Raw genomic sequence first — 24315 nt, 5'->3', positions numbered from 1 at the left:
GCAGGCCGGCGTGGTGTGGCTCAGTGGTTGAACATCGACCTATGAACCAGGGTTTGATTCCCAGTCGGGGCACATGCCCAGGTTATGGGCTCGATCCCCAGTGTGGGGCGTGCAGGAGGCAGCTGATAAATGACTGTTTCTCATCATTGATGTTTCTCTCCTTTGCCTTCCTCTCTAAAATCAATAAAATATATTTTTAAAAAATAAATAAATTAGGTCAGCTTGGTCAGAAGAGTTAACCCTCCTCCAGCCGGTCCTGGGCCGACTTGCCCTGCCCCGGGGCAGGTGGGTTTGCAATCAGAAGCCCTCTGCTCTGAAAACGGGTTCTAGAGCAGCAGCGGCCCACACAGGGAGGGGGCTCCAGTGCAGTTAAGTGCTTCCGGTTTCCATGGAAAGGGCGTGGGAAAACCACTGGGCTGGTCTGTCTCTTGGTGACCAGAAACGCCCACCTCATGTTGAGTCGTAGCCAAGAGAAGGGAGTCACCCTGGTTTGGCAAATGCCTGAAACTCAGCTCAAGGGAAAAGTGCAGCAGGGCCCTTGGGCGGGAGAGCATTGAACCAGGACTAGCTGCGCCCCCGCTCTGGCTGCCGACACCCACCGCACCGTCCATTTCACCGCTGAAGCCGGCGGCCCTGAGCCAGGAGGAGGCCCCTGGGGTTCTGGTCGCTGGAGGCTGGGGCCGGACCCCCTGCTCAGGAGCTGCGCACGGAGGCTTAGGAAAGCCGGCAGGAGGTCCCAGGGTGAGACCAGAGAGAGCGGCCCCCAGCGCCCAGCCGGGGCGGCGGGGGTGGCTCGGGACGTAGCTGAGTGGGGAGGCCGGGGGCGGGGTCGCCGGGCGGGACGGGGCGCGCGGAAGCCGGCGGGCGCCGGGAGTGGCGGCGGTCCGGTCCTCGGAGGAGGCTGTGCCCTGTTCGCCCGAGGCGGGCCCTCGCTCCTCCCCGCCGCACCCGCGGGCTTCGGTCCCTTTAAAAGGCGCGGACCTGCCCGGCGTGCTCAGCCCGCCCTCCCGCCGCCGCCATGGCCCAGCAGCTGCTGCAGGAAAAGCTGACCTGCGCCATCTGCCTGGAGCTCTACCAGGACCCGGTGACGCTGTCCTGCGGCCACAACTTCTGCGCGGACTGCATCCGGGACTGGTGGCGCTCCCGCGTGGAGTGCCCCGAGTGCCGGGAGCTCTGCCCCGCGCGCGCCGAGCTGCGCCGCAACGTGGCCCTGAGCGACGTGGTCGAGGTGGTGCGCGCCGAGCCCCCGGCCGCCGGCCCCGACCCCGACCCCGACCCGGGCGCGCGCTGCCCGCAGCACGGCCGGCCGCTCGAGCTCTTCTGCCGCACCGAGGGCCGCTGCGTGTGCAGCGCGTGCACCGTGGGCGACTGTCGCCTCCACGAGCGGGTGCTGCTGGACGCTGAGCGCCGGGAGCGCGAGGTGACACCCCGGGGCCCCTCCGCTCTCTATGTGCAGGGGTGGGGGTCAGAAAGCAGGTGCTAGGAATAGATCCCGAGCCCGGGACAAGGCCCGGTGGGGACAAGGCCCGGGAGGGGTTGCGGGGTGAGGAGCTGAGGGGTGAAGCTAAGGGCTGTGCAGGTGAGGAGGTCGGGAGCCGGAGCCAGAGGGCTGGAGGTGACGCCCGGGGCGCCCAGGTCTCGGGAATAGGCCTGGGTGGTACTGTGGGTGGCACAGACCCGGCACTAAGCATGAGGGCTTGCAGTGGGCCAGTAGGTGACAGCAGCAAGGAGGGACAGGGACAGGGACGGGTGGTACCACCGATGGCACTTGTGCCAGTGGAGGGGGATTTTGCTGGAAGGAGGGGAAGTGAAGGAGGGCTGCTGGGTGTCCTCTGGGGGAGTCAGATGACCCACTTCCTACACGGGCCTGGACTCAGGAAGATCTGATGGCTTTGGCCACACTGTCAGCTTCTCTCCCATTTCCTCGTCTGGCAGTGGGGACAACACCCATCCTCACCTGGCAGTGTGGGTGGCAGGAGAGGTGCTTGGCCAGGTGCAGGGAAGCAGATCCGCAGCGGGAGTTTTTCCTGCTCCGGGATGTTTATATCCTTGAGGGGACCAGAGGGGGCACCGCCAAACAGGAGTGCCCTCTTCCCCTCGTGCCCCCTTCCCCTCGTGCCCCCCGGTCAGCCTCGCCGGGGGCGGCATGAGGAGGGGACACTTCGCAGCCAATGCTGGCCCCCTCTTGTCACTCGTCCCCTGTCCCCTGGTGGACACCACAGGCCCAGCTGAGAGCCACGCTGGAGGTCACCCGGCAGCAGGCCACCCAGGCCGAGAGCCAGCTCCAGGGGCTACAGCAGCGAAGCAGCCAGATCCAGGTACCGGCCTGCCTGTCCCACCCCCCACTTCATGTTGTGCTCTTCAGGCAGCCACCAGCTGGCCCCTGGGACCCTGGGCAGTAGGTGTGAGCCACCTTGACAATGCCTCCCGGCATCAGGGAGCGAGGGGCTGAATGGGGGAAAGAGATTCCAGGGACCCTGTCTCCCCATATCTGCACCCCTCAGCCCAGTGGGCAGCGGCGGCCCTGGCCACCCTAGGCTCCTCCTGTGCCCATCCAGAGCTCGGCCTGCAACCTGGCTTCCATGGTCTCTGGCAAGTTCAGCCGCCTGCTGCAGGCCCTGGAGATGCGTCGCATCAAGGCACTGCGGGCCATCGAGGTGGCCAAGACACAGGCACTGGCACAGGCCCAGGAGGAGGAGCAGCGGCTACGGGGCCACCTGGAGGCCACGGCTGTCTTTGACCGCTGGACTCAGGACCTCCTGGAGCAGTCGGATGACCGAACCTTCGTCCAGGTACTAGAACAGAGGGTGGCAGGTTGAGGGACCAGAGTGCCTGCCCCTTGCTCCCGGCTCACTGCCGCTGCCTTGGGACTCAGGGATCACAGCTCCTGGCGCCCCCAGGGCCTCTTGGGCCGCTGACCCCTCCACAGTGGGATGCAGATCAGCAGCTGGACGGCCTGAAGGAATTTCTGAACCAGCTCTGTGGCCTCCTCCTGGACAATGGGGACCCGCACGGGGCACCAGCTGAGGCGGCTGACTTGGGTCCCCCGGGTAAGGCTGACCCCAGATCTCTCCCTCACCCTGAGCCCAGCTGTCCCTCCCACTGAGGGTGGGAGGGTGGCAGGGTGGGAGTGGAACCTCCATGAGCACCCCCTAACACTGCTTTGCCCTCTAGAGACCTCAGATGCCCTGGCATTGGTCCCAAGCCCGGTTTGTCCGCTGAGGAGGAAACTCTGGCAGAGTAAGGAGGCCCAGCACCTATGTGTGCACCTGTGTGTGCGTGTGAGTGCATTGTGCACACATGTGGATGCGGGTGTGTACACAGGCACTGTAAGCGCATGTATATGTACACATGTATGTATGTGTGTGTGGCACCTACTATGATTGCCCTGTCCATGCCCTTCCCTGGGTCTGGCCTCACCCCGGCACCCCTGTCGCAGGAGGCACAGCTCCTACACGTGGAGGCAGTATAGGGTTGAAGGAGGGTCTAGGCCAGTGATGGCGAACCTTTTGAGCTCGGCGTGTCAGCATTTTGAAAAACCCTAACTGAACTCTGGTGCCGTGTCACATATAGAAATTTTTTGATACTTGCAACCATAGGAAAACAAAGACTTAGGTTTTTGATATTTATTTTATATATTTAAATGCCATTTAACAAAGAAAAATCAACCAAAAAAATGAGTTCCTGTGTCACCTCTGACACGTGCCATAGGTTCGCCACCACTGTGCCAGGCACACAAAGCTGGATTGGCCGCGCTTCTCCCACTTCTGCCAAGTTACTTCTCTTTCTGGACCTCAGTGTTCTCGTCTGTGAAGTGAGGCTAACGGACGGTTCTGCCTCAGAGGTCGCCGCCAGGATTGAGCGCTCGCTCAGCGGGCAGCGTGCCCGGCAGGGGTTTAATGTGCCATCAGTGGAGCGTGGACAGGCACAGGCCCCCTGCCCGCTCACCTCCAGCCCCTCTCTCCCCAACAGATTATCGCAATCTGACCTTCGACCCAGGGAGTGCCAACCGCCACCTTTACCTGTCTCGGCAGGACCAGCGGGTGGAGCACCGGCGAGAGCCCCGAGGCCTGGTTGAGCCAGGCAGCTTTGAGCTCTGGCAGGTGCAGTGTGCCCAGAGCTTCCAGTCTGGACGGCACTACTGGGAGGTGCACACATCGAACCACTTGGTGACACTGGGCGTCGCCTACCCCGACCTGGCACGGCACAAGCTGGGGCCCTACACAGACAACATCGGCCGTGGGCCCAGCTCGTGGGGGCTCTGTGTTCAGGAGGACAGCGCCCAGGCCTGGCACAATGGGGAGGTCCAGCGCCTCCGAGGGGTGCCAGGGAAGCTGCTGGGCGTGGACTTGGACCTGACCTCTGGTTGCCTCACCTTCTATAGCCTGGAGCCTGAGACCCAGCACCTACACACCTTCCACGCCATCTTCACCCAGCCCCTCCACCCTGTCTTCTGGCTCCTAGAGGGTAGAACCCTGACCCTGTGCCATCGGCCTGAGGCCAGGCTCCCTCCAGGGCTCCAGGAAGAGGCCTCGGGGCTCAGCTGAGAAGGCACAGGATGGAACTCCGGGCTGGGCACAGGAGCCACCATGCCTGTGTGCCCACGAGCCGCCCCAGCCCCTGGCCTGGGGACCTGCGGCCACAGCTCTCATGGGGCCAGCTGTGGGCCAGCAGATTGACTCGGGGTGAGGCTGGGCCACTTGTGGGGGTGGAGGGACCCCCAAACTGGAGTTAACTTTCCCAGCCTCTTTGAAGGAGACAGGGACTAGGAATGGAGTCAAATGGGAGGCCCCTGCTCCAGGCAGAGCCCAGTTCCAGGGGCTGCCTGGGCGTCAGAGGCAAGGGCAGCGCCCAGGGACTCCTGGTCCTACAGGAGAGCCCGTGCAATGTGGTCCACGCCACAGGCTGCGGCAAAATAGTGCGCGCGCGGCCCCAGCGTGCCTCCCAGAGACGGTGTAGCCAGGGCAGCTTCGGGTGTGGGGAGGGAACCGCAAACTATTCCTAGACACAGTCTACGGAAAGGTGGTTTCTACCTCCTCCTTCCCCGTCTCTGTCCCTTCTTTTTTCCTTAACATTTTGCTATATTTTAGTCTTTTATTTTGTACATCCTGTGGCTGCCACTCCATAAACCGTTGTGTTTTCTACATTTTGATGTAACGTAAGCATTTTTCACGTTATAAAAGTTGTTTCCTGGACGATGACCATATAAACATCATTCTCGTGACTGTCAGGGTTTTACTGACCCATTATCGGACCTTCAAATTGTTGGATTTGGGCTCATAAAAATATTGCTGTGATGAGTATTTTTGAGCAGGTTAGGGCGTCGTCCCAATATGCCAAGGTTGTGAGTTTGATTTCTAGTCAGGTACTTATCGGAATTAACCAATAATGCATCCGTAAGTGGAAGAGCAAAGCAGTATTTTTCTCTCCTAAAAATAAAGTTTTTCTAAAGGATAACACATGCCAACACTCCAAAAAGTACAAAATACGTTTGTATTTTTGTTAGAAGTGTATCGCCCTCCCACGCTGATATCTGGCCTTGGTTGCAAACCCCATCTTGTGGCCTTGCTCCTCAGCCCTGTGGCTCTCTGGTCAAGGACAGGGCCAGGCCTCTGATTGGTGCAGCCTGGGCAAGGAGCCCCCAGTCAGATTCCTAAGGTGTGGGGAGTTCCCCAATCTTGGGAGGGGGCATCATACACTGGGCAGCCTGACAGAGCAACAGGAGGCAGCCAGGACCTCACGGAACAGCCGGACTCCGTGGGGAGGAAGCATGCTGCTGGCTACCCCAGGGTACAGCTTCCAACCATCGCTCCTCATCCGAGGGCCCCGACACACGTGTCCAGCTGAGTGTGGCTGAGCCCACACTCTGACAGGGACAGAGAAAGGAAGACGGGCTCCCTTTCCGCTTCTAGGGGCCCTTTATTCTATGAACGTACCTTTTCATCGGGGTGTTGGTCCCTTCCTTACTGTTCTGGATCGTGACCAGTAACCTGTATGTCACATGACGCGATGCTACTGCCGTTGCTATGGTGGGAAACGGAGCGGTGCTGCTCTAGGTGCGGGGACAAGCGTGTACAGATCTCTCGGAGAGCTCCTGCAAGGTACTCGTCTGCCTGGCTCTGGCAGAAAAACGCATTGGTAGAGGGAAGCGAAGCATGGGCTTGGGGAGTAACATTGGACTAGCCAGCGGTGTTTCCAGCATTTCTGCCCCCGGCTCACAGGTCTGGGCGTCTGTGTGGCAGAATCAGGAGAGGGACACACAGACAGAACAAGGACGGGAGGGCAGGAGAGACTGTACAAGACGGGCCCTTACAGCACAGGAGATATTGTCAATGTTGAAATAACGAAGTACAGTGCCAGATGGGTCCCGGAAATACAGGGGGGAACACTTTGTAAAGTATATGATTGTCTAACCGCTATGCTGTACATAGCATATGAGTATGAATATAAAATAATAATAAAAAGTTTGAATTTCCCGAAACCGGTTTGGCTCGGTGGATAGAGTGTCAGCCTACGGACTGAAAGGTCCCAGGTTTGATTCCGGTCAAGGGCATGTACCTGGGTTGTGGGCACATCCCCAGTAGGGGGTGTGCAGGAGGCCGCTGATCGATGTTTCTAACTCTCTATCTCTCTCCCTCTCTGTAAAAAATCAATAAAATATATTTTTTTAAAAAGTTTAAATTTAAAAAAAAAACACTAAAAAATAGCCCTAGCCAGTGTGGCTCAGTGGATAGGGCATTGGCCTGTGGACCAAAGGGTCCCAGCTTCGATTCTGGTCAAGGTCATGCACCTTGGCTGCAGGCTTCTCCCCGGCCCAGGCCCTGGTTGCGGCTCGTGCTGGAGGCAAGCAGTTGATGTGTTTCTCTCACATCGATGCTTCTCTTATCCCCTCTCACTCTCCCTAAAAATCAATGGAAAAAGTATCCTCGAGTGAGGATTAACAACAAAAATTAACAACTAAAAAATAAACAAATCTTTGAGGGGCTTAGGAGCCAGGGGAGTTGGAGGGAGTTGGGTTGGAGGTCAGAGAGGTGAGGGGCAGAGCGGAGGCGGCTCTCCCCCAGGCAGGACGGGAAGGAAGGGAGCCGCACAGCAACTGTAGGAAACGAGGCTTCAAGTAAGGGGACTGGAAGCTAGAAGACAATGGAGCCAGGCCTTGGAGAGTCGGAGAGGAAAGGCTTTCCATGCTAGAATCCCATACCCAGCCAGACTGTCAATCAAGGCTGAAGCCTGAACAAAGACCTTTGCGGGCACTTCCCCACCCAGTCCCAGGAAGCTCCCAGAGGACTTTTCAAAAGCAAAGAAGTAAATCAGTGAAGGGAAAGGAAGGTCTGGGATCCAAACAATGGACTTGGACATGGAAGGTAAGTGAGTAAGAATGTAACTCTCCAGGGATCCGAGCACAGCACCCGCACCGGCTCCCGGCTCCCGAGGACACGCTGTAGGGAGTGGAGGTAGCGGCTGGAAGCCACTGGCTGTCCGTGGGAGCAAGAGTCGAGTATGCGGGGCTCGGGGCTGCCAGTTTTTATTATTCTAAGCCTCATTCCATGAAACCCTTTACTTTTCAGGTACTCTAAATATGTTATTTGAAATAAACACATCCAATTTTTGAAAACTTCATCGAAAGCCTAACAAAAAAGAACACGGCGTGGGTCCCGTTTTCAGTTTCTTTCAAAGACGCAAGCAGAGGTGGGCTGGCTTGTTGGTGACCCTCCTTGGCTGGGCTGCTTTTGCTTGTTCATTTTTATTTCCGGTCGACTTTTATTTATTTCTGAAGCAATACTGCAACCAGACAGGCTCTTCGATGAGGGTCAGGATTATTTTCAGCCTACACCTTCTGGGTGTAAATTCTTCCTCTTCCGCGGGACTAGTTATGCGACCTGTATGGCAAGATAGGGAGCCTGTGGGAATTCCATTTCCCATCCCTCACAACAGTCCTTGTAAGGGTAGAGGCAGAGGGCGATGCCGGCAGGAGCGTGCTCCAGCAGAGCTCAGCAGTGCCAGTTACCCTTTCCCCTGAAGAGCCAACTCACTGAAAAGGAATGACTATGTTGGGCAAACAACTTTAAAGCTATGATAATGCAAGTGAGCTATCAAAATGCCACCCCCCTGACAGATCAAATCGCCATGCCTTCCTGGGGGAGCAGGTCTTCCTGAACAGGCTGTGGGGTGGGAGGCAGAGGGCCAGCTGGGACTCGCCCCTGACTACCCCCAACCCGAAAGGTACCCCTTCCCGCTCCAGAATCAGGCAGGCCTGTGGTCTCGGCAAGCCCAGGAGCAGGGAGGCGCTGACGCCTGAGCCTCTGAGCCGCTCCTGGTCTTGGCAGACAAGGGACCTTCGAGATCAAGGGCTCCCTGTGGAAACCAGCGTATGGAACTCATTACCCGCCTACCCGCCAATGCAGGCCCGCCCAGGCCCGCTCCTGAAGATCTGTCTCTTCCCGCCCTGGTTTCTGCCCGCCTGAGTCTGAGCAGTCAGTCTGCGAACCCCCAGCTCAAATGTCATTCCTCCAGGAGGGCCTTCGCGATTCCCTGCCTTTATCATGAACCCCCCCCACGTCCCACCCCGCGGCAGTGAAGAGCACCTCTCTTTCAATGTTTTTAGCTCTTTGCTTTCTTCCCTCCGGTCAGGGGGCTCTCCATAGCATATTTCCAAAGTAGACATTCTTACCCTGGGTTCTTGGGGAGAGAGTCTATCTGTTTTCATTGTCCTCCAGCTGCAATCGAGCATTTTTCTCTGTTATGCAGGGAAAGAACACATCACAATGCTACTAGCAATACCTGTGACTTGTCACCAATAGAAATTTCAGACATTTTCAGAGCGTGTTGCCATGGTGACAGAGAAGTTGGAATACCATTTATGCTCATCACTGTTTCAAAGATACAGTAACTGTTAGGCCCCATCAGATCTTGTTGTTTGTGTTAAAAAAAAACAAAACACATATAGCCTGGCCGGCGTGGCTCAGTGGTTGAGCATTGACTTATGAACCAGGAGGTCACGGTTGGATTTCCTGTCAGGGCACATGCCGGGGTTGCAGGCTCTATCCCCAGTGAGAGGCCTGCAGGAGGCAGCCAGTCAATGATTCTCTCATCATTGATGGTTTCCATCTCTCTCTCCCTCTCCTTTCCTCTCTGAAATCAACAAAATATATTTTTAAAAATATATATTAAAAAAATAAAAGCATTACATACAATAAAGTGCACCATTTTAAATGCCTAGTGAGATGAGACTTAACAAATGCCTCCACTTGGGGAACCGCACCCCCAGCCCCGGGCACACCACAGGTGCCCACGCGTGTCCATGGACCAGAACTGAATTCCCCAAACAAGGGGCTTGGGAGAAGAGAAGACACTAACTTCCCATTTCAGGGTTAGGAAAGTCCCAGTTCCCTTGGGGGGGGGGGGTAAATGGAGTCGCTAAGGGGCACAAACACGCGCAATCAGCAGTTCTTTTCCTCTGCGTCAGCAGCGCCGGGGCTGTGCTAATGGCGCAGAGTCGGGCTGGAGGTGGAAGGTGCTGGCTGCGCCCGGCCTGGCCACATCTGGGGGAGGCTTGCAGGGCAATGGAGGGTGAACTCCTTCCCAGTTTCCTTCAAGCGTGCTGCCCTCGCTCGCCTCCTCTGCCCTCTCTCACCCCTTGCAGCAGCGCCCGCCCCTCAGCCCCGCGGGCCCGGGAGGACCCACCACCCAAGAGCCCCTGGAAGTCAGGCGGGGGCCCAGGGCGGCCCAGCAGTCAGAGCTGGGGCGGGGTGTCAGGGACCCGGGCGGGCCCATGGCGCGGGGGGCGGTGGCGCCGAGGACGGGCGGGGGCGGGACCCTGGCGGCGGTCCCAGGGGGCGGTGCCCGGGCGTGAGCGGTCCGTCCCTCCCAGGCGGGAGCAGAACAGGCGGCGCCGGGCGGCCGCGGAGCCATGGACGGCAGCGGGCCCTTCAGCTGCCCCATCTGCCTGGAGCCGCTGCGGGAGCCGGTGACGCTGCCCTGCGGCCACAACTTCTGCCTCGCCTGCCTGAGCGCGCTCTGGCCGCACCGCGGCGCGGGCGGACCCGGCGCCCCCGGGGGCGCAGCCCGCTGCCCGCTGTGCCAGGAGCCCTTCCCCGACGGCCTGCAGCTCCGCAAGAACCACACGCTGTCCGAGCTGCTGCAGCTCCGCCAGGGCTCGGGCCCCGGGCCCGGGCCCGGCCGGGCCTCGGCTCCGGCCCCGGCCCCCGAGCCCGCGGCCCCCAGCGCGCCCCCCAGCGCCCCCGAGCCGTCGGCTCCCTGCGCGCCCGAGCCATGGGCCGCGGGCGAAGAGCCGGTGCGCTGCGACGCGTGCCCCGAGGGCGCCGCCCTGCCCGCCGCGCTCTCCTGCCTCTCCTGCCTCGCCTCCTTCTGCCCCGCGCACCTGGGGCCGCACGAGCGCAGCCCCGCGTTACGCGGGCACCGCCTGGTGCCGCCGCTGCGCCGGCTGGAGGAGAGCCTGTGCCCGCGCCACCTGCGGCCGCTGGAGCGCTACTGCCGCGCCGAGCGCCTGTGCCTGTGCGAGGCCTGCGCCGCCCAGGAGCACCGCGGCCACGAGCTGGTGCCGCTGGAGCAGGAGCGCGCGCTCCAGGAGGTGGGCGCCGGCGCCGCGCACGGGTGACGGTGGGCGGGCCGAGGGTCCTGGGTCGCCCCCCGCCCCCCATCCTTCCCATTTTGTTCATGTTCTCCTGGAAGCTGAGGGTCTTTGCTGTCCCTTCCAGCCCTGACAATGTCATCCGCTCGCGATGGGCTGGGCTGATGCGGGGACCCAGCGAGAACGCGAAAGGACGCGGAGGGTGGGCAGGGGGCCGGAAGCCCAGGCGGGGCCCATGGGGGTCTAAGGCAGGAGGGATCTGGATTAGGCCCTGCGGGTCCTGGGCAGCTGATTCCCGCAGCGCGGCTGATGAGACCGGCCAGTTCGTGCGGGTCCGGCCTCCAGGTTCGCCGGGCCCAGAGGCCGCGGGTTTAGATGGGTGTGGCAGCCACTGGAGAGCGGCCGGTGGAGCACACAGACCGCTCTGTCCAGCAGCTCCGGGGCCAGTGGTGGGACCATGTGCGCGGTCCTTCCTGCTGCCTCCGCCCCCAGTTTCCTTTGGCCTCCAGCCCGGTCTTGGCGCTTTGGCCTTGGGATTTTCCGTGTCTCCAGCCTGAGCCGCCGTGACTCATAAGACCCAGGGCATTTGCCCGGAATCCCCATTTTTAAGGCCTGGATTGGGGACACGGACTCTTTGGGGACGGGGTCCCCAGGACAGCTGAATGGCCTCTTGTGCAGCCCCTGCTCCCTCCATTCTCTGCCTCTTGTCCACCGAAGGAAGTTCTCAAATGAATGTGACATTGAGGACCACGATGGCCTTGTACTTGCCCGCTGGTCAGAGAGGGGAGGCAGACAGCCCCCAGCCAGACTGTGCTCCCCCTGGGCATTTGGGAAGACACCCGCCTCGGCCTGGGGCCCGCCCTCTGACATATTGTGGGACATCACGGCCACCCCCAGTCCCACCGGTGTGCCGATACCATGCCCCCGTCACCTCTGCCCTGCCCCGGGGTGAGGCCTGGGACCCCCGGGCAGGCTGTGGCCTCTGCCAGTCTCCGTACTCATGAAGATGTCACCCACAGGCCGAGCAGCCCAAAGTGCTGAGTGCCGTGGAGGACCGCATGGATGAGCTGGGCGCCGGCATTGCCCAGTCCCGGCGGACCGTGGCCCTCATCAAGGTCAGCCCCGACCCTGACCTCGTCTCCTCCTGCAGGAGGCTCCTGGCACTGTGAGCTCGCAGGGTGGTCTGGTCCCCTCCAAGGAGGCCTGTGCCCAGGGCATTGCCCAGTCCCACTGAGCACGAGTGTCTCCCCCGACCTGGCAGAGACCCAGGGCGGCTCTGGCGGGTCCCTCTGCCCCTCCCAGAGGGTGGGGTGGGAGAGGGGGGTCTGGAAGGATGGGGCCCAAACAGTGATGGTCTGTGCCCTCCCCGCCGCTCCCCCTGTCCGGTGCAGAGCGCAGCGGTGGCTGAGCGGGAGAGGGTGAGCCAGCTGTTTGCGGAGGCTGCAGCCACCCTGCAGGGGTTCCAGAAGGAGGTGCTGGGCTTCATCGAGGAGGGGGAGGCCGTCATGCTGAGCCGCTCCCAGGGCGACCTTCGGCGGCAGGAGGAGCAGCGCAGCAGGCTGAGCCGGGCCCGCCACAACCTCAGCCAGGTCCCCGAGGCCGACTCAGTGAGCTTCCTGCAGGTGAGGGCCGCACGTGGGGCCAGAGAGGGCGGGAGGCGGAGAGAGATGGGTGCCGAGCCTTCAGGGCGGTGCCAGCTCCCGGCAGGGCTGTCTCACCCCCCTGGGAGGCACTGTGGCTCGCAGGGCCTCCATGGGCATGTATCTGGCACAGGAGCTGCTGGCGCTCAGGCTGGCCCTGGAGGAGGGGTGCGGCCCCGGGCCTGGCCCCCCGCGGGAGCTCGGCTTCACTAAGTCATCCCAGGCTGTGAAGGCGGTGAGAGAGGTGCTGGCCGCGGCCTGCGCCAGCCAGTGGGGGCAGCTGCGGGGGCTGAGCGGTGACGAGGACGGGCCGCACAAGCTCGGCCCGGAAGGTGGGTGCCCCTCCAAGTGACTCACCTCCCAGGCCCCCGGCCCGGTGCCCATGCAGGAGCAGAGGATGGAAACTGCCTGTTGCTGGGCGGAACCCGAACCCTGCCCGGGACTGGAGCCACCACCCCGTAATGACCAGTCAGCCACTTTGGCCGTAGCCCACAGGACAGGGCGGGAGGGGCTTCTCCCCGCCCACCCTTTAACTTCAGGGGGGCTGGGGTCTGGGGGCAAGTGGAGCAGAGGCAGACTCCGAGGGCCAGGCATACATGTGACCCAGGGTACCCTACCTGGGCGGCGTGCCTGTCCCAGGAGGCTTGGGTTGCTGGGAGGAATTGGGGGAAGAGGGAATTGGGGGTCACGGCTTGGGAAGGGGCACCTTGCAGAGCAGCCCGGTCCCGGGGAGCTGGCGAGACCCCTCCGCTGTCTTCTCTCTGCAGCCGATGCTGAGTCCCAGGACCCAGATAACAGCAGCCACCTGGACAGCGAGGTGCCCCGGGATTACTTCCTCAAGTGTGAGTGCACCCTGGGCTCGGCCCTCCGCACACGGGGCCCCCTGACGGCCGCAGGGCTGGCCTGGCCCTGGAGTCCCTCCTTGTCCGTGGGGTGAACTAGGCCAGCTCATGGGGCTCGCTCCATGGGCTGAGTAGTGCTGGTTGCAAAGGTGGGGCGAGGCTGTGCTTGGGGAGGTGGGCACCTAGGGGAGGGTGTCCTCTCTGGCCTTGCCCCTGAGCCCCGCGTCTCTCTCCTGCCGGGGAGCAGTCGCCTACATCGTGGACCTGGACAGTGACACGGCGGACAAGTTCCTGCAGCTGTTCGGAACGAAAGGCGTGAAGAGGGTGCTGTGTCCCATCAGCTACCCCGAGTCCCCCACCCGCTTCACGCACTGCGAGCAGGTGCTGGGCGAGGGCGCCCTGGACCGGGGCACCTACTACTGGGAGGTGGAGATCATCGAGGGCTGGGTCAGCGTGGGCGTCATGGCTGAAGATTTCAACCCACAAGAGCCCTACGACCGGGGCCGGCTCGGCCGCAACGCCCACTCCTGCTGCCTGCAGTGGAACGGACGCGGCTTCTCCGTCTGGTTCCACGGGCAGGAGGCGCCCCTGCCGCACGCCTTCTCGCCCACGGTCGGGGTCTGCCTGGAATATGCCGACCGAGCCCTGGCCTTCTACGCCGTGCGGGACGGCAAGGTGAGCCTTCTGCGCCGGCTGAAGGCCACCCGGGCCCGCAGGAGCGGCCCCCCGGCCTCCCCCGGGGACCCCTTTCAGAGCGCCCTGGACAGCCACTTCCCGGGGCTCTTCAGGAGCCGGCTGAAGCCCGCCTTCTTCCTGGAGAGCGTGGACGCCCACCTGCAGATCGGGCCCCTCAAGAAGTCCTGCATATCAGTGCTCAAGAGGAGGTAATGCGGGCGCCCGGCCTCGGCCGCTGCCTCGGCTCCTGGCATTTGCGACTCCGCAGCCCACGCGTCCTCAGTCCTCAGCAGCCTCATTTCTAAAAGAACACTTGGCCTCCCAGACCCTCTCAAGTGCCTCTCAGACCCCCTCCCCCCACTGCAGGCCTTGTTTCCGGGAGAGAGAGCCACAGCCAGGACAGATCCAGGCTACCCCAAGCCCTCCCTTTCCAGGTGCCTAGGACAGTGCCTGGCACACAGTAGGTGCTCAATAAACATTTGTTGAGTGAATGACTCCTTCCTGCTCTCCGCCCACCAAGGATTTCCCAGTGTTGCTCATCTTTCAGGAGCCGGTCTTGAAAGGCAGGAGAAGCGAACAGAGTCCCTGGTCCCAGGATTCCTGTTGGGAGGGAGGGAGCCCAAAGAGGGGGCTGAAATGGGGTGCCTGCCCTTTGGAGCAGCCCTACTCCCTGGTTCTGGACAGGGGCAGCTAGCGATGGCTTCTCCCGTGGGGGTGCCCCAGTCATTCTGGCTGCCCCTGTGTTTGCCTGGCCTGGTCTGGTTCCCATCAGCTGTTTTCATCCTTAACGCCACAGCCTCGCTCTGGACCTGCCTGTGGTGTTTGTGCCCAGGACTGACTGCAGACATCACACCCCCGAGAGCAGGGCACGGCTCCTGGGCGTGGGCAAGAAGGCTTGAGACCCGAGTTGCTTTCACTCACACACCTTCTCAGCCCATGAAGGATGTGACTGAGCTGACGCGGGCGTGGCTGGAGCCCAGAACATCTACAGTAAAGGGACCTGTGTCCTCTGGGCTCTGCCTCACCGCCCGCACCCGGCTGTGCAGCCGGGACAGTGCTCGGCCTCCAGGCTGGGGAGACGCGTGCCCTGCACCCCAGCAGAGCCTCTGCTGCTCTGCCTGGAAGGCCCCGTGTTCCCTGCTGCCACCGAACCCCCATCGTGGCCTGGGATGCCCCAATTCTGCTCCCCGAGGCTACTCGGTGAGTGTTTCCAGGCCAGCCCGCCCTCTCTCCTTTCTTTGTGGCCCAGGGGCACCCAAGAGAACGCCCCAGCAGGAAGGGCCAGGGCAGACGGAGGCCTCTCTGCACCCGGCCCAGGTCAGGCGGGACAATGGGTGAGCTATGCAGCCAGACAGCAAGGCCATACAAGTCCTGCCCTGGCTGCCTTGGCGGCTAAAAATAGTCCCTCCTGTGCGGCCTGCCTCAGCCCGCAGCCAGGATGTTGTTTTTCTGGGTGGGCCCTCCTTGCTCCTGGTGTGTTGGGTTCAAAACACCGTTCCCTAGGCAGCCAGGGCCCCCAGCTCACCCAGCCGCTGGGGCCCATGAGGGAGGCGGCTCTGGGGCCTCACGAGGCAGGCCCGTGCGGCTTCCTCGTGTCCGCTCACCTGCTGTGAGCCTCCCACCTTTCACAACCCCTCCCACGACCCCGGTTGTCTCATCGCCCCCTGGCACTGGGGCTTCCTGGCGGAATTCCAGTCGGACTTGTCGGGTCTGCAGCCAGCGTCCCTGCCACTAGTAGTGATTCCAGCTCCCAACACTCATGTGCGCTGCAGCCGCACAGCCCCGCGCAGGGGGCGGGCACCCAGGCCGCACAGCTGGCACGGGGCTGGCAGGTGGGCACGGCCCAGGTTTCAGTGTGGTCCCCACTGTGGGGTATCCACACGCCGGCCCTTCCTCTAACTCTGGGACCCTGCTAGAGCTGGACGGATGGCGTGTGGGAGTCCCTGTGTATTCGTGTGTCTGTCTGTCTGTGCATGTGGGTGTCCTGTATGAGTGTGTCTGTCTGTGTGCCTGTGCCTGTGGGTGTCCTGTATGAGTGTGTCTGTCTGTGTGCCTGTGCATGTGGGTGTCCTGTATGACTGTGTCTGTCTGTGTGCCTGTGCCTGTGGGTGTCCTGTATGAGTGTGTCTGTCTGTGTGCCTGTGCATGTGGGTGTCCTGTATGAGTGTGTCTGTCTGTGTGTCTGTGCGTGTGGGAGTCTCTGTGTATTCCTGTGTCTGTGTGTCTGTGCATGTGGGTGTCCTGTATGAGTGTGTCTGTCTGTGTGTCTGTGCCTGTGGGTGTCCTGTATGAGTGTGTCTGTCTGTGTGTCTGTGCATGTGGGTGTCCTGTATGAGTGTGTCTGTCTGTGTGCCTGTGCCTGTGGGTGTCCTGTATGAGTGTGTCTGTCTGTGTGCCTGTGCCTGTGGGTGTCCTGTATGAGTGTGTCTGTCTGTGTGCCTGTGCATGTGGGTGTCCTGTATGAGTGTGTCTGTCTGTGTGCCTGTGCATGTGGGTGTCCTGTATGAGTGTGTCTGTCTGTGTGCCTGTGCCTGTGGGTGTCCTGTATGAGTGTGTCTGTCTGTGTGCCTGTGCATGTGGGTGTCCTGTATGAGTGTGTCTGTCTGTGTGCCTGTGGATGTGGGTGTCCTGTATGAGTGTGTCTGTCTGTGTGCCTGTGCATGTGGTGTCCTGTATGAGTGTGTCTGTCTGTGTGCCTGTGCATGTGGGTGTCCTGTATGAGTGTGTCTGTCTGTGTGCCTGTGCATGTGGGTGTCCTGTATGAGTGTGTCTGTCTGTGTGCCTGTGCCTGTGGGTGTCCTGTATGAGTGTGTCTGTCTGTGTGCCTGTGCCTGTGGGTGTCCTGTATTCCTGTGTCTGTCTGTGTGTCTGTGCCTGTGGGTGTCCTGTATGAGTGTGTCTGTCTGTGTGCCTGTGCCTGTGGGTGTCCTGTATTCCTGTGTCTGTCTGTGTGCCTGTGCCTGTGGGTGTCCTGTATGAGTGTGTCTGTCTGTGTGCCTGTGCCTGTGGGTGTCCTGTATGAGTGTGTCTGTCTGTGTGCCTGTGCCTGTGGGTGCCCTGTATGAGTGTGTCTGTCTGTGTGCCTGTGCCTGTGGGTGCCCTGTATGAGTGTGTCTGTCTGTGTGCCTGTGCCTGTGGGTGTCCTGTATTCGTGTGTGTGTCTGTGTGCCTGTGCCTGTGGGTGTCCTGTATTCGTGTGTGTGTCTGTGTGCCTGTGCCTGTGGGTGTCCTGTATGAGTGTGTCTGTCTGTGTGCCTGTGCCTGTGGGTGCCCTGTATGAGTGTGTCTGTCTGTGTGCCTGTGCCTGTGGGTGTCCTGTATGAGTGTGTGTGTCTGTGTGCCTGTGCCTGTGGGTGTCCTGTATTCGTGTGTCTGTCTGTGTGCCTGTGCCTGTGGGTGCCCTGTATGAGTGTGTCTGTCTGTGTGCCTGTGCCTGTGGGTGTCCTGTATGAGTGTGTGTGTCTGTGTGCCTGTGCCTGTGGGTGTCCTGTATGAGTGTGTGTGTCTGTGTGCCTGTGCCTGTGGGTGTCCTGTATGAGTGTGTCTGTCTGTGTGCCTGTGCCTGTGGGTGTCCTGTATGAGTGTGTCTGTCTGTGTGCCTGTGCCTGTGGGTGCCCTGTATGAGTGTGTCTGTCTGTGTGCCTGTGCCTGTGGGTGCCCTGTATGAGTGTGTGTGTCTGTGTGTCTGTGCGTGTGGGAGTCTCTGTGTATTCGTGTGTCTGTGTGCCTGTGCCTGTGGGTGTCCTGTATGAGTGTGTCTGTCTGCCTGTCCGCCTGGGTGTACGTCTGTATTTCTGTGTCTGAATCCAGTTGTACTTTTCAAAATGTCCTGAGAAGACCAGGAGTTAAGAGGTGCCCGAGGTGGGCCGGTGGCAGGCTGGGAAGGGGCAGTGGGGCAGGGCTAGCCCCTCACCACCCCGCCAACACTTTATTTATTTATTTATAATAAATACTTTTAATTAAGTCAAACACCAAACCATAAATGTTAATATTTGATTGTTAGAAAACACAGCAGTTGGCTTATGGAAAGAACCACTTTAAATGAAATCTTTTAGGCACTTGGGTGTAGCCAACACTTTAATTAAATAGATTTTACTGAAAATTGCTTGGAAAAAAGAGAAACTGTTAAAAAAAGAAAAAAGAAAAAATGTTAGAAACCCCCATGTAGGCCAAACCTACCACTACCATTTCCATAGGAAGAAACTGAGGCACAGACATGCAGGGGCCTCCCAAGGCTACCCAGTCCAGCACACTTGCCCCATGCTCCACGCGTAGGTGTGTCCTCGCTTAGAAATGTCTGAACACATGCACACACGCACATGCACACGCGCGCACATACATACACGCACACACATGCACGCACATTTGTACACGCACGTACATGCACAAGCACGCACTCTTTCCCAGCCTTGCAGTAGCCTGTATGAGAGCTGCCCTGAGCCTGGCCCAGTTGCCATGGCCACCAGAGCCTCCGGCGGAGCTGCCCAGGATGTGTGGTCTCCGAAGCTGCCGCCGGCGCCCAGCACAGACAATGGCAGAGAGTGTGAAGGGCTCCGGGGCTGTCGCTACGGCAGAATCTGGCTCCTCTGGGCCAGGCAGGGAGCCAGCCCCCACTTGCGCTTTGTTTCTGTGGGAAAATGACTCCAGATCCCTAAACAACAGCCCGAGCAACGGGCTGGAGCATCGCTGCGCCTGGCAGCTGCTGACCGCTGCGTCCTGCACCCCTGGGTCCTACACCCCTCACCGCTCCCAGCCCCTCCGCACACCCCAGGAGGGTCAAGGCAGACACCATCTCCACCCTTGTCCTCCCCTCCTCCGTCCCCTCCCGGGGAGCACCCACTGAAGGGCCTCCCCTCCCCTCCTCCCAGGCCCAGGATGAGGCCAGGCCCAGGCGGTGGCCAAGCAGCAGGCTGTTGGGAAGACGGGCTGAGCTGGGAGGGGCTGAGTCCAGAGGCTCTGCTGGGCTGGGCTGGTTTCCCAGGGAGGAAAATAGCCCTTAGCTGGCTTAGCTGCAGGGTCTGCGTCAAACCCAGCCCACACCCAACGCACACCCTTCGATGCCAGTGTTCACTCCCTCCTGCCTCTCCTCTGCAAGATGCATAAGAAGGCTGGAGGCCGAGGTGTTCCCCCCCCCCCCCCAAGCCTCAGCCTATGCCCCCGGGCTCTCCGACGAGGGCCCGGATGGAGCTCACACCAGGACAGACAGATTACCGCGCTGCTAGATGGAAGACACCAACTCCACCTCCAGAGATGCCTGGGGTCGCATGTCTCACCCTCTTGACAAAGGGCAGCTCCTAATACACTTTTATTTAGGAAAACGACCAAAATTGGCATTTCTTAGACCTGAGGGTTCCGGAGCCAATTCAGGCTGGATCCACCGGATTGTTTTCACGCAGCCAGTGAGAGAGAGAAACTCGGGCACCCTCCCCGCCCTGCCATCCTGCTGTTAGCGGGCTGAGCTGTGGGCAGAGTGGCAGCTGCCAGCAGGGGCCCTGGTGAGGTGGAAGGGAGCTATTTCGGGCGGGTCATGTTCGGTAACACAAGTCCCTGCTTCTCCATCAGGAGGCAGAGCCAGGGCACGGCTGGAGCTGTTTCTGGTTGCTATGGAGATGAGCCCCACCCAAGGTTCCCGGTCCAGACCTCCCTGCTCTGTCAAGTTCAATTTCCCCAGACGTAGCGGCAAGGCCTGTTCTGAGCGAGTCCGAGGCGGAGTGTTTACACGGACCTGCTGTCCGGTTCCACTTCTGCGCCTCCCAAAGCCCCGAAAGCCAGGAAGAGGCGGGAGCCAGCCCTGCGGAGCCGCCTGGAGGGTGCTCAGGGAAGGAGGGCCTCGGAGAGGCGTTTGGGGGCCTGGGCCCCTCCCTGCAAGTTCTGGGCCCTCCTTCCCAGAGTTGGGGTGCTCCTCTCCATCTACCCGGAAAGATGCCAGATGGGGTAGCCTCGGCCCCTCTCATCTCTTTTTTCTTTCCTTAAACCCATTTCTCACCTAAATTACAGTGACTTCACACTTTCAAATCTGAAAGCCTGCCGTGGCCTCCCCTGGCTCCTAGGAAAAGTCCAGAATCCTGACCGGCTCCGTCCCTGCAGAACGGCCTGCCTCCCTCGCGCCTCTCCCTCTCCTTCCTACAGGCTGGCCCCCTGGGGAGCGCTGGCCCCCCCAGTCCAAGCCCCGGCCCACCCTTCTTGCCTTGCCAGCTCCTCCTTGCCCTTCAGACCTCAGCTGCCCCTTCCGGGTGGTCCTCCCTGAAACGCCCCTGGGGCAGCTGCTGAGATGCCCGTTGTCCCAGCCCCGCGGGTCCTGAATGGCGGCCTCCTTCTCCCCGGAGCCAAGCAAGGCTTGGAGACTGCACCAAACGGTTGTCCTTTTGCTCCAAACCCGCCGCAGGAGTCGGCTGGGGCTGTCATAACGAAGCGCCACGAACTGGGGGGTTAACAAGGGCTAGTTACTGTTGCGCTGTCTGGAGGCCAGGAGACCGGAATCAAGGTGTTGGCAAGACCGGAGAGTCTGTCCCAGGCCTTCAGCACACTGATTGGCTGGTGATAGCGGCAATCCTGGCTGTAGCTCCCTGCTGTCGTCCGGGAAACGCCTTTCAATCTCCTGAGTCTCCTGCCACGTGAAGAGTAAACAAAGGGCATATCTAAAAAATGACCCTGTGTGGCCAGTGTGGCTCAGTGGTTGAGTGTCGACCTATGAACAGGAGGTCACGGTTCGATTCCGGTCAAGGGCACATGCCTGGGTTGCGGGCTCTATCCCCAGTAGGGGGCGTGCAGGAGGCAGCCAATAAATGATTCTCTGGCATCATTGATGTTTCTCTCTCTCTCTCCCTCCCTCTCTCTTCCTCTCTGACATCAATAAAAATATACTTAAAAAAATAAATGATCCTGCCACCCCCAGAGGTCGCGAACTACGTAAGCCACACTGGCCCGCCCTTCAGCACGCTGCTTGGGAGCCATAAATAGGGGCAGTTTCAGCTCCAGGAACGCAGGTCCCGTTGAGTGGGTGCTCCTCCCCTCCCACCTCCCCCCTCCCTGCCCCCAGCCCACGCCTGCCTTTCTTCTGGAACGGGAAGGGGGCTTTCTAGACGAGGATTGCAAAACCTATTCAGTGCTTAACAATTAGCAAGTTGTTAAAATAACTAAGTAGAACAGAGAATATTGGAGTACAATCTAAAATAAAACTTGTCCCAAATGCACATCTTTTTTGTTTGTTTTCGCTGGTGTAATTCAGTCTCCTTTTGGGGGAAAATAGCTTAAGCACTTAAACGCTTAAGCAATTTTTAGATAAACCTTCATGGCATGAAGAGTGTTTCTGGGAACGAGCTCCCCACCCACCCAGCTGTCTCTGGTCAGGCGCCCAGTCTCCTCCGGCCAAGCGGTGGCTCCCGCACAGCTCACCCCAGGACGGCCCGCGCCCCACCAGAGGGAGGCGGGAAGTGGTCTTAGTCAGGTGTGGGTTCTGGAGGGTTCTGAGCAGGGTCCACAGGAAGCGAGGGCCTGGCCGGTCCTGGGGGGCTGCTGGCCCTGAGCAGGGGTTCGAAGCAGCGGGATTAAGGAGCGTTGGGTGCCGTCAGGAGGCGAGCGGTTAGCATGGGGCACCCCCTAATGGTGAGGCATTGCCACGCCTGCCTGGGGTATTTCTGGTAAGAAAGCAGCAGTCGCTGAGGGAGGGGTCCTCATGACCTCTGACCGCTGCGTGACCCCGGGAGAAGCAGGTCCCTGTAGCGTGGCTGGGCCTTCGCCTGCGTCTCCCCTCCCAGCCGGGCCACTGCGAGGCTGTTTTTGCTCGTCCAGCTGATTTTTACTTTCTTTGCACGTATAAACACGCACCCGTGTGATGGGTCTCGCTATAAAATGCATTGCTTGCTGTGGGTCAAAGTTTAAAAACGAGGAAATGTTGGCGGCAGCAGGAAGGGACTGGGTGTTAGACCGACGGGGTCAGCCCACCTGGGTCCTGCAACCTCGGGACCTGGGTTCTGGCTGGGAAAGAATTCAGAGCCAAGACTCGCGCTGCGAGAGAACATTCACTGGGTAAATCCCGGAGGTAGAAGAAGGAGTTCCTAGAAGAAAGGGGCTTAGGAAGCAAGTTCCAGAGGCAAGGGAAGGGCCCGGAGGCTTGGGAGTGAGGAAGGGGGACGAGGAGGGGGTGGGTGGAGAGAGGGGAGGGCCTGCACCCGGAGGGAGCCGCACGGGTCCTCCGTCCTAAGGGTTTTAGGGTGCAGATGTTAGGGGAGGTCCCAGGGGAAGATCCCAATAGGGTACTCAGCAGCCCTCCAGGTGAGTCCTTGCAGGGTGTGGGCTCCAGGTCAGGGGTCCTCAGTCAGTGCGGTTAGTCCTTGGTCGGCCTTGGTGTAGCTGGTCTGGTTTTGCTGCTTCTCTGGGCCTGGAGCTGAAATACTACTGAGGATAGGAGGACTTACAGCTTATCAAAAAGGGGCCATTTCTGGAAACAGGCAGAGCCTGTGTGGACTAGAAGGCGGGAGAGGGCTGAGTTCTGAGACCTGGGCCCAGGCGGGGACTTTGGCCGCAGACTTGGATCAGCAATGAACTGCCCTGGAGCTGGCCAGTGTGGGCGCTGGAGACCACCGGCCCCTCCACGGCCGGGGAGCGGCTCTAAGGATGTGTTTGTATAAAACTTGCAAAAGTTGGCCATTTAAGCCGGAATCCGCTAAGCCTGCTATCTCTTTCCACTCCGACTTCCTCTTTATCACATTTCCCCTCCTGTCAGGAGCCCTCAGTGTGGCCACAGCGCTGTGTATTCATATTATCTTTTAGTTTAGAGCAGGGGTTCTCAACCTGTGGGTCGCAACGCCTTTGGGGGTCGAACGACCCTTTCACAGGGGTCACCTAAGACCATCGGAAAACACATATATAATTACATATTGTTTTTGTGATTAGTCACTATGCTTTAATTATGTTCAATTTGTAACAATGAAAATACATCCTGCATATCAGATATTTACATGACGATTCATCACAGTAGCAACATTACAGTGATGAAGTAGCAACGAAAATAATTTTATGGTTGGGGGTCACCACAACATGAGGAACTGTGTTAAAGGGTCGCGGCATTAGGAAGGCTGAGAACCACTGGTTTAGAGCCTGAGAAATAAGATAGCTACTAAAAAGGGCTCCTGTGGGTAACTGGGCTGCAAAAAAAATAAAATAAAATAAAGAGCCCAGCAGCCATTTCTCTGCAGCAGGGCCTCTCACGCAAACTGCGCTTCGGGGAGAAGCCAGCACTGAGCTGCCTGCCTGCAAGGTGCTCCTGCCAGCGGAGCCAGCCCTTGTAGACGAGCTCCTGGGACCCTATTTCTACCGGGAGGACCGAGGCTTCCCCATCCAATTGGGGCTGCACAGCCATCGCCCATCAGCTTCATCACTGACCAATCAGCTCCATTCTGACCAATCAGGACAGGGCCTCTGGCCCAAGCAAACCGTTGGGAGGTGGTGCACCAAAAGGTTGCTTGTAAGAAAGAGGCAGCCGATGGATGTTAGGCTCTTCTCCCTTCCTCTTTCTCTAAAAATCAATACCCGATCTTTTTAAAAAGAAAAAGCCCTGACCGGTGCGGCTCAGTTGGTTGGGCGCCGTCCCATGCTCCTTCGGTTCCTGCTCAGGGCGCATGCCCGGGTTTTGGGCTTGGTCCCTGGGAGGGGCCATGCAGAGAGCAGCAGACGGAGGTCTCAGACTCACATCAGTGTTTCTCTCTCTCTCTATATATATATAAATCAGGGGAAAAATATTTTAAAAACACACACAACAACCTGGGATTTGGTGTCCTCATGCGCATGAGAATGGACCAATCAGGGACCAGGGCAGGGCCTTCTGTCTATGTAAGCCTGGTCCCCCACGGCGGTGAGAATACTTTACTTTTCCACCGAAGATGGCATCCTCTGGCTAGAACCAAAACACTGAAGGTGCCAGAGCAGACCAGCACAGGCCAACGCAGGGCTGTGCAGGAGGCAACCAAACTATGCGTTTCTCTCACATCAATATTTCTCTCTGTCGTTCCCTCTCTCTTCCACACTCTCTCTCTAAAATTCAATGGAAAAATATCCTCTGGTGAAAAAAAGGAAAAAAAAAATATATCCTCTGGTGAGGATTAAAAAAAGAAAAAAGTTAAATTAAGTAGGTGGACCCTGCGACTGGCCACCACGTGTCAGGAAACCAGCTGTTTGCCCGGAATGAAACTCTGAGCCCTTAAGATGAATGATGCACCAGCACCTCCACGCGGGGTGAGATGCTCACATTCCCCTTAAAAATCCCCCTCGAGGTGGGGGAGTTTACTAACTACAGCTGCCCAGTAGGCCCACCCAATGCTAGGTCACAAGCTAAAATGAATCAGCCCTATTTTGTAAGCTGCTGGCCCCACATTGTGCCTAATTTGGTTCAATCTGGTTAAAATCTTCCAGCCAGGACGCCGCGGGGATGGGCTGGACCACTAAGCCAGAACATTCTAGAGGGAGCAGTGCCACCTGGAGGCCAGTTGTGGTGGAGGCGCATCCCACGGGACAGTGAATTTGGTGGGGGGAACAGGGAGATTCTCACCGCCCACCTGTTAGGGCCTGG

General features: G+C 59.5%; 2 protein-coding genes and 1 long non-coding RNA gene across 5 annotated transcripts in view; 2 read left to right on the top strand and 1 right to left on the bottom strand.

Moving 5' to 3' along the window:
• Positions 1-833: 833 nt before the first annotated feature.
• Positions 834-6474, top strand: TRIM65 (tripartite motif containing 65). Of its 3 annotated transcripts, XM_059671277.1 has the most exons (6): positions 836-1420; positions 2223-2318; positions 2559-2792; positions 2876-3050; positions 3175-3240; positions 3973-6474. In XM_059671277.1, exons 1-6 carry the CDS (start codon positions 1019-1021, stop codon positions 4545-4547), a joined length of 1548 nt encoding a protein of 515 aa, XP_059527260.1. In that variant the 5' UTR covers positions 836-1018; the 3' UTR covers positions 4548-6474. The 3 variants fall into 3 exon arrangements, with proteins under 3 accessions (XP_059527262.1, XP_059527261.1, XP_059527260.1); XM_059671278.1 differs by lacking the exon at positions 3175-3240 and having other exon boundaries at positions 835-1420; XM_059671279.1 differs by lacking the exons at positions 2876-3050; positions 3175-3240 and having other exon boundaries at positions 834-1420; positions 4035-6474.
• Positions 6475-9853: 3379 nt separating this feature from the next.
• On the top strand, positions 9854-14239 carry TRIM47 (tripartite motif containing 47). Its single transcript, XM_059671274.1, has 6 exons — positions 9854-10591; positions 11611-11706; positions 11983-12213; positions 12365-12563; positions 12999-13073; positions 13321-14239. The coding sequence occupies exons 1-6, from the start codon at positions 9911-9913 to the stop codon at positions 13959-13961; spliced, it is 1923 nt and encodes a 640-aa protein (XP_059527257.1). The 5' UTR covers positions 9854-9910; the 3' UTR covers positions 13962-14239.
• The window catches only part of LOC132219112 (uncharacterized), a 74817-nt gene continuing 62238 nt past the window's right edge, over positions 11737-24315 (bottom strand). The window contains exon 3 of the long non-coding RNA XR_009449376.1: positions 11737-11754. This is a non-coding gene — a long non-coding RNA (uncharacterized LOC132219112). The remainder of the gene's footprint in view (positions 11755-24315) is intronic.

The sequence above is a fragment of the Myotis daubentonii genome, chromosome 16, assembly GCF_963259705.1.
Source record: "Myotis daubentonii chromosome 16, mMyoDau2.1, whole genome shotgun sequence".
NCBI classification, from domain to species: domain Eukaryota; kingdom Metazoa; phylum Chordata; class Mammalia; order Chiroptera; family Vespertilionidae; genus Myotis; species Myotis daubentonii.
Note: the sequence above shows the minus strand (reverse complement) of the source record. Positions and strands in the feature narration are given on the sequence as shown.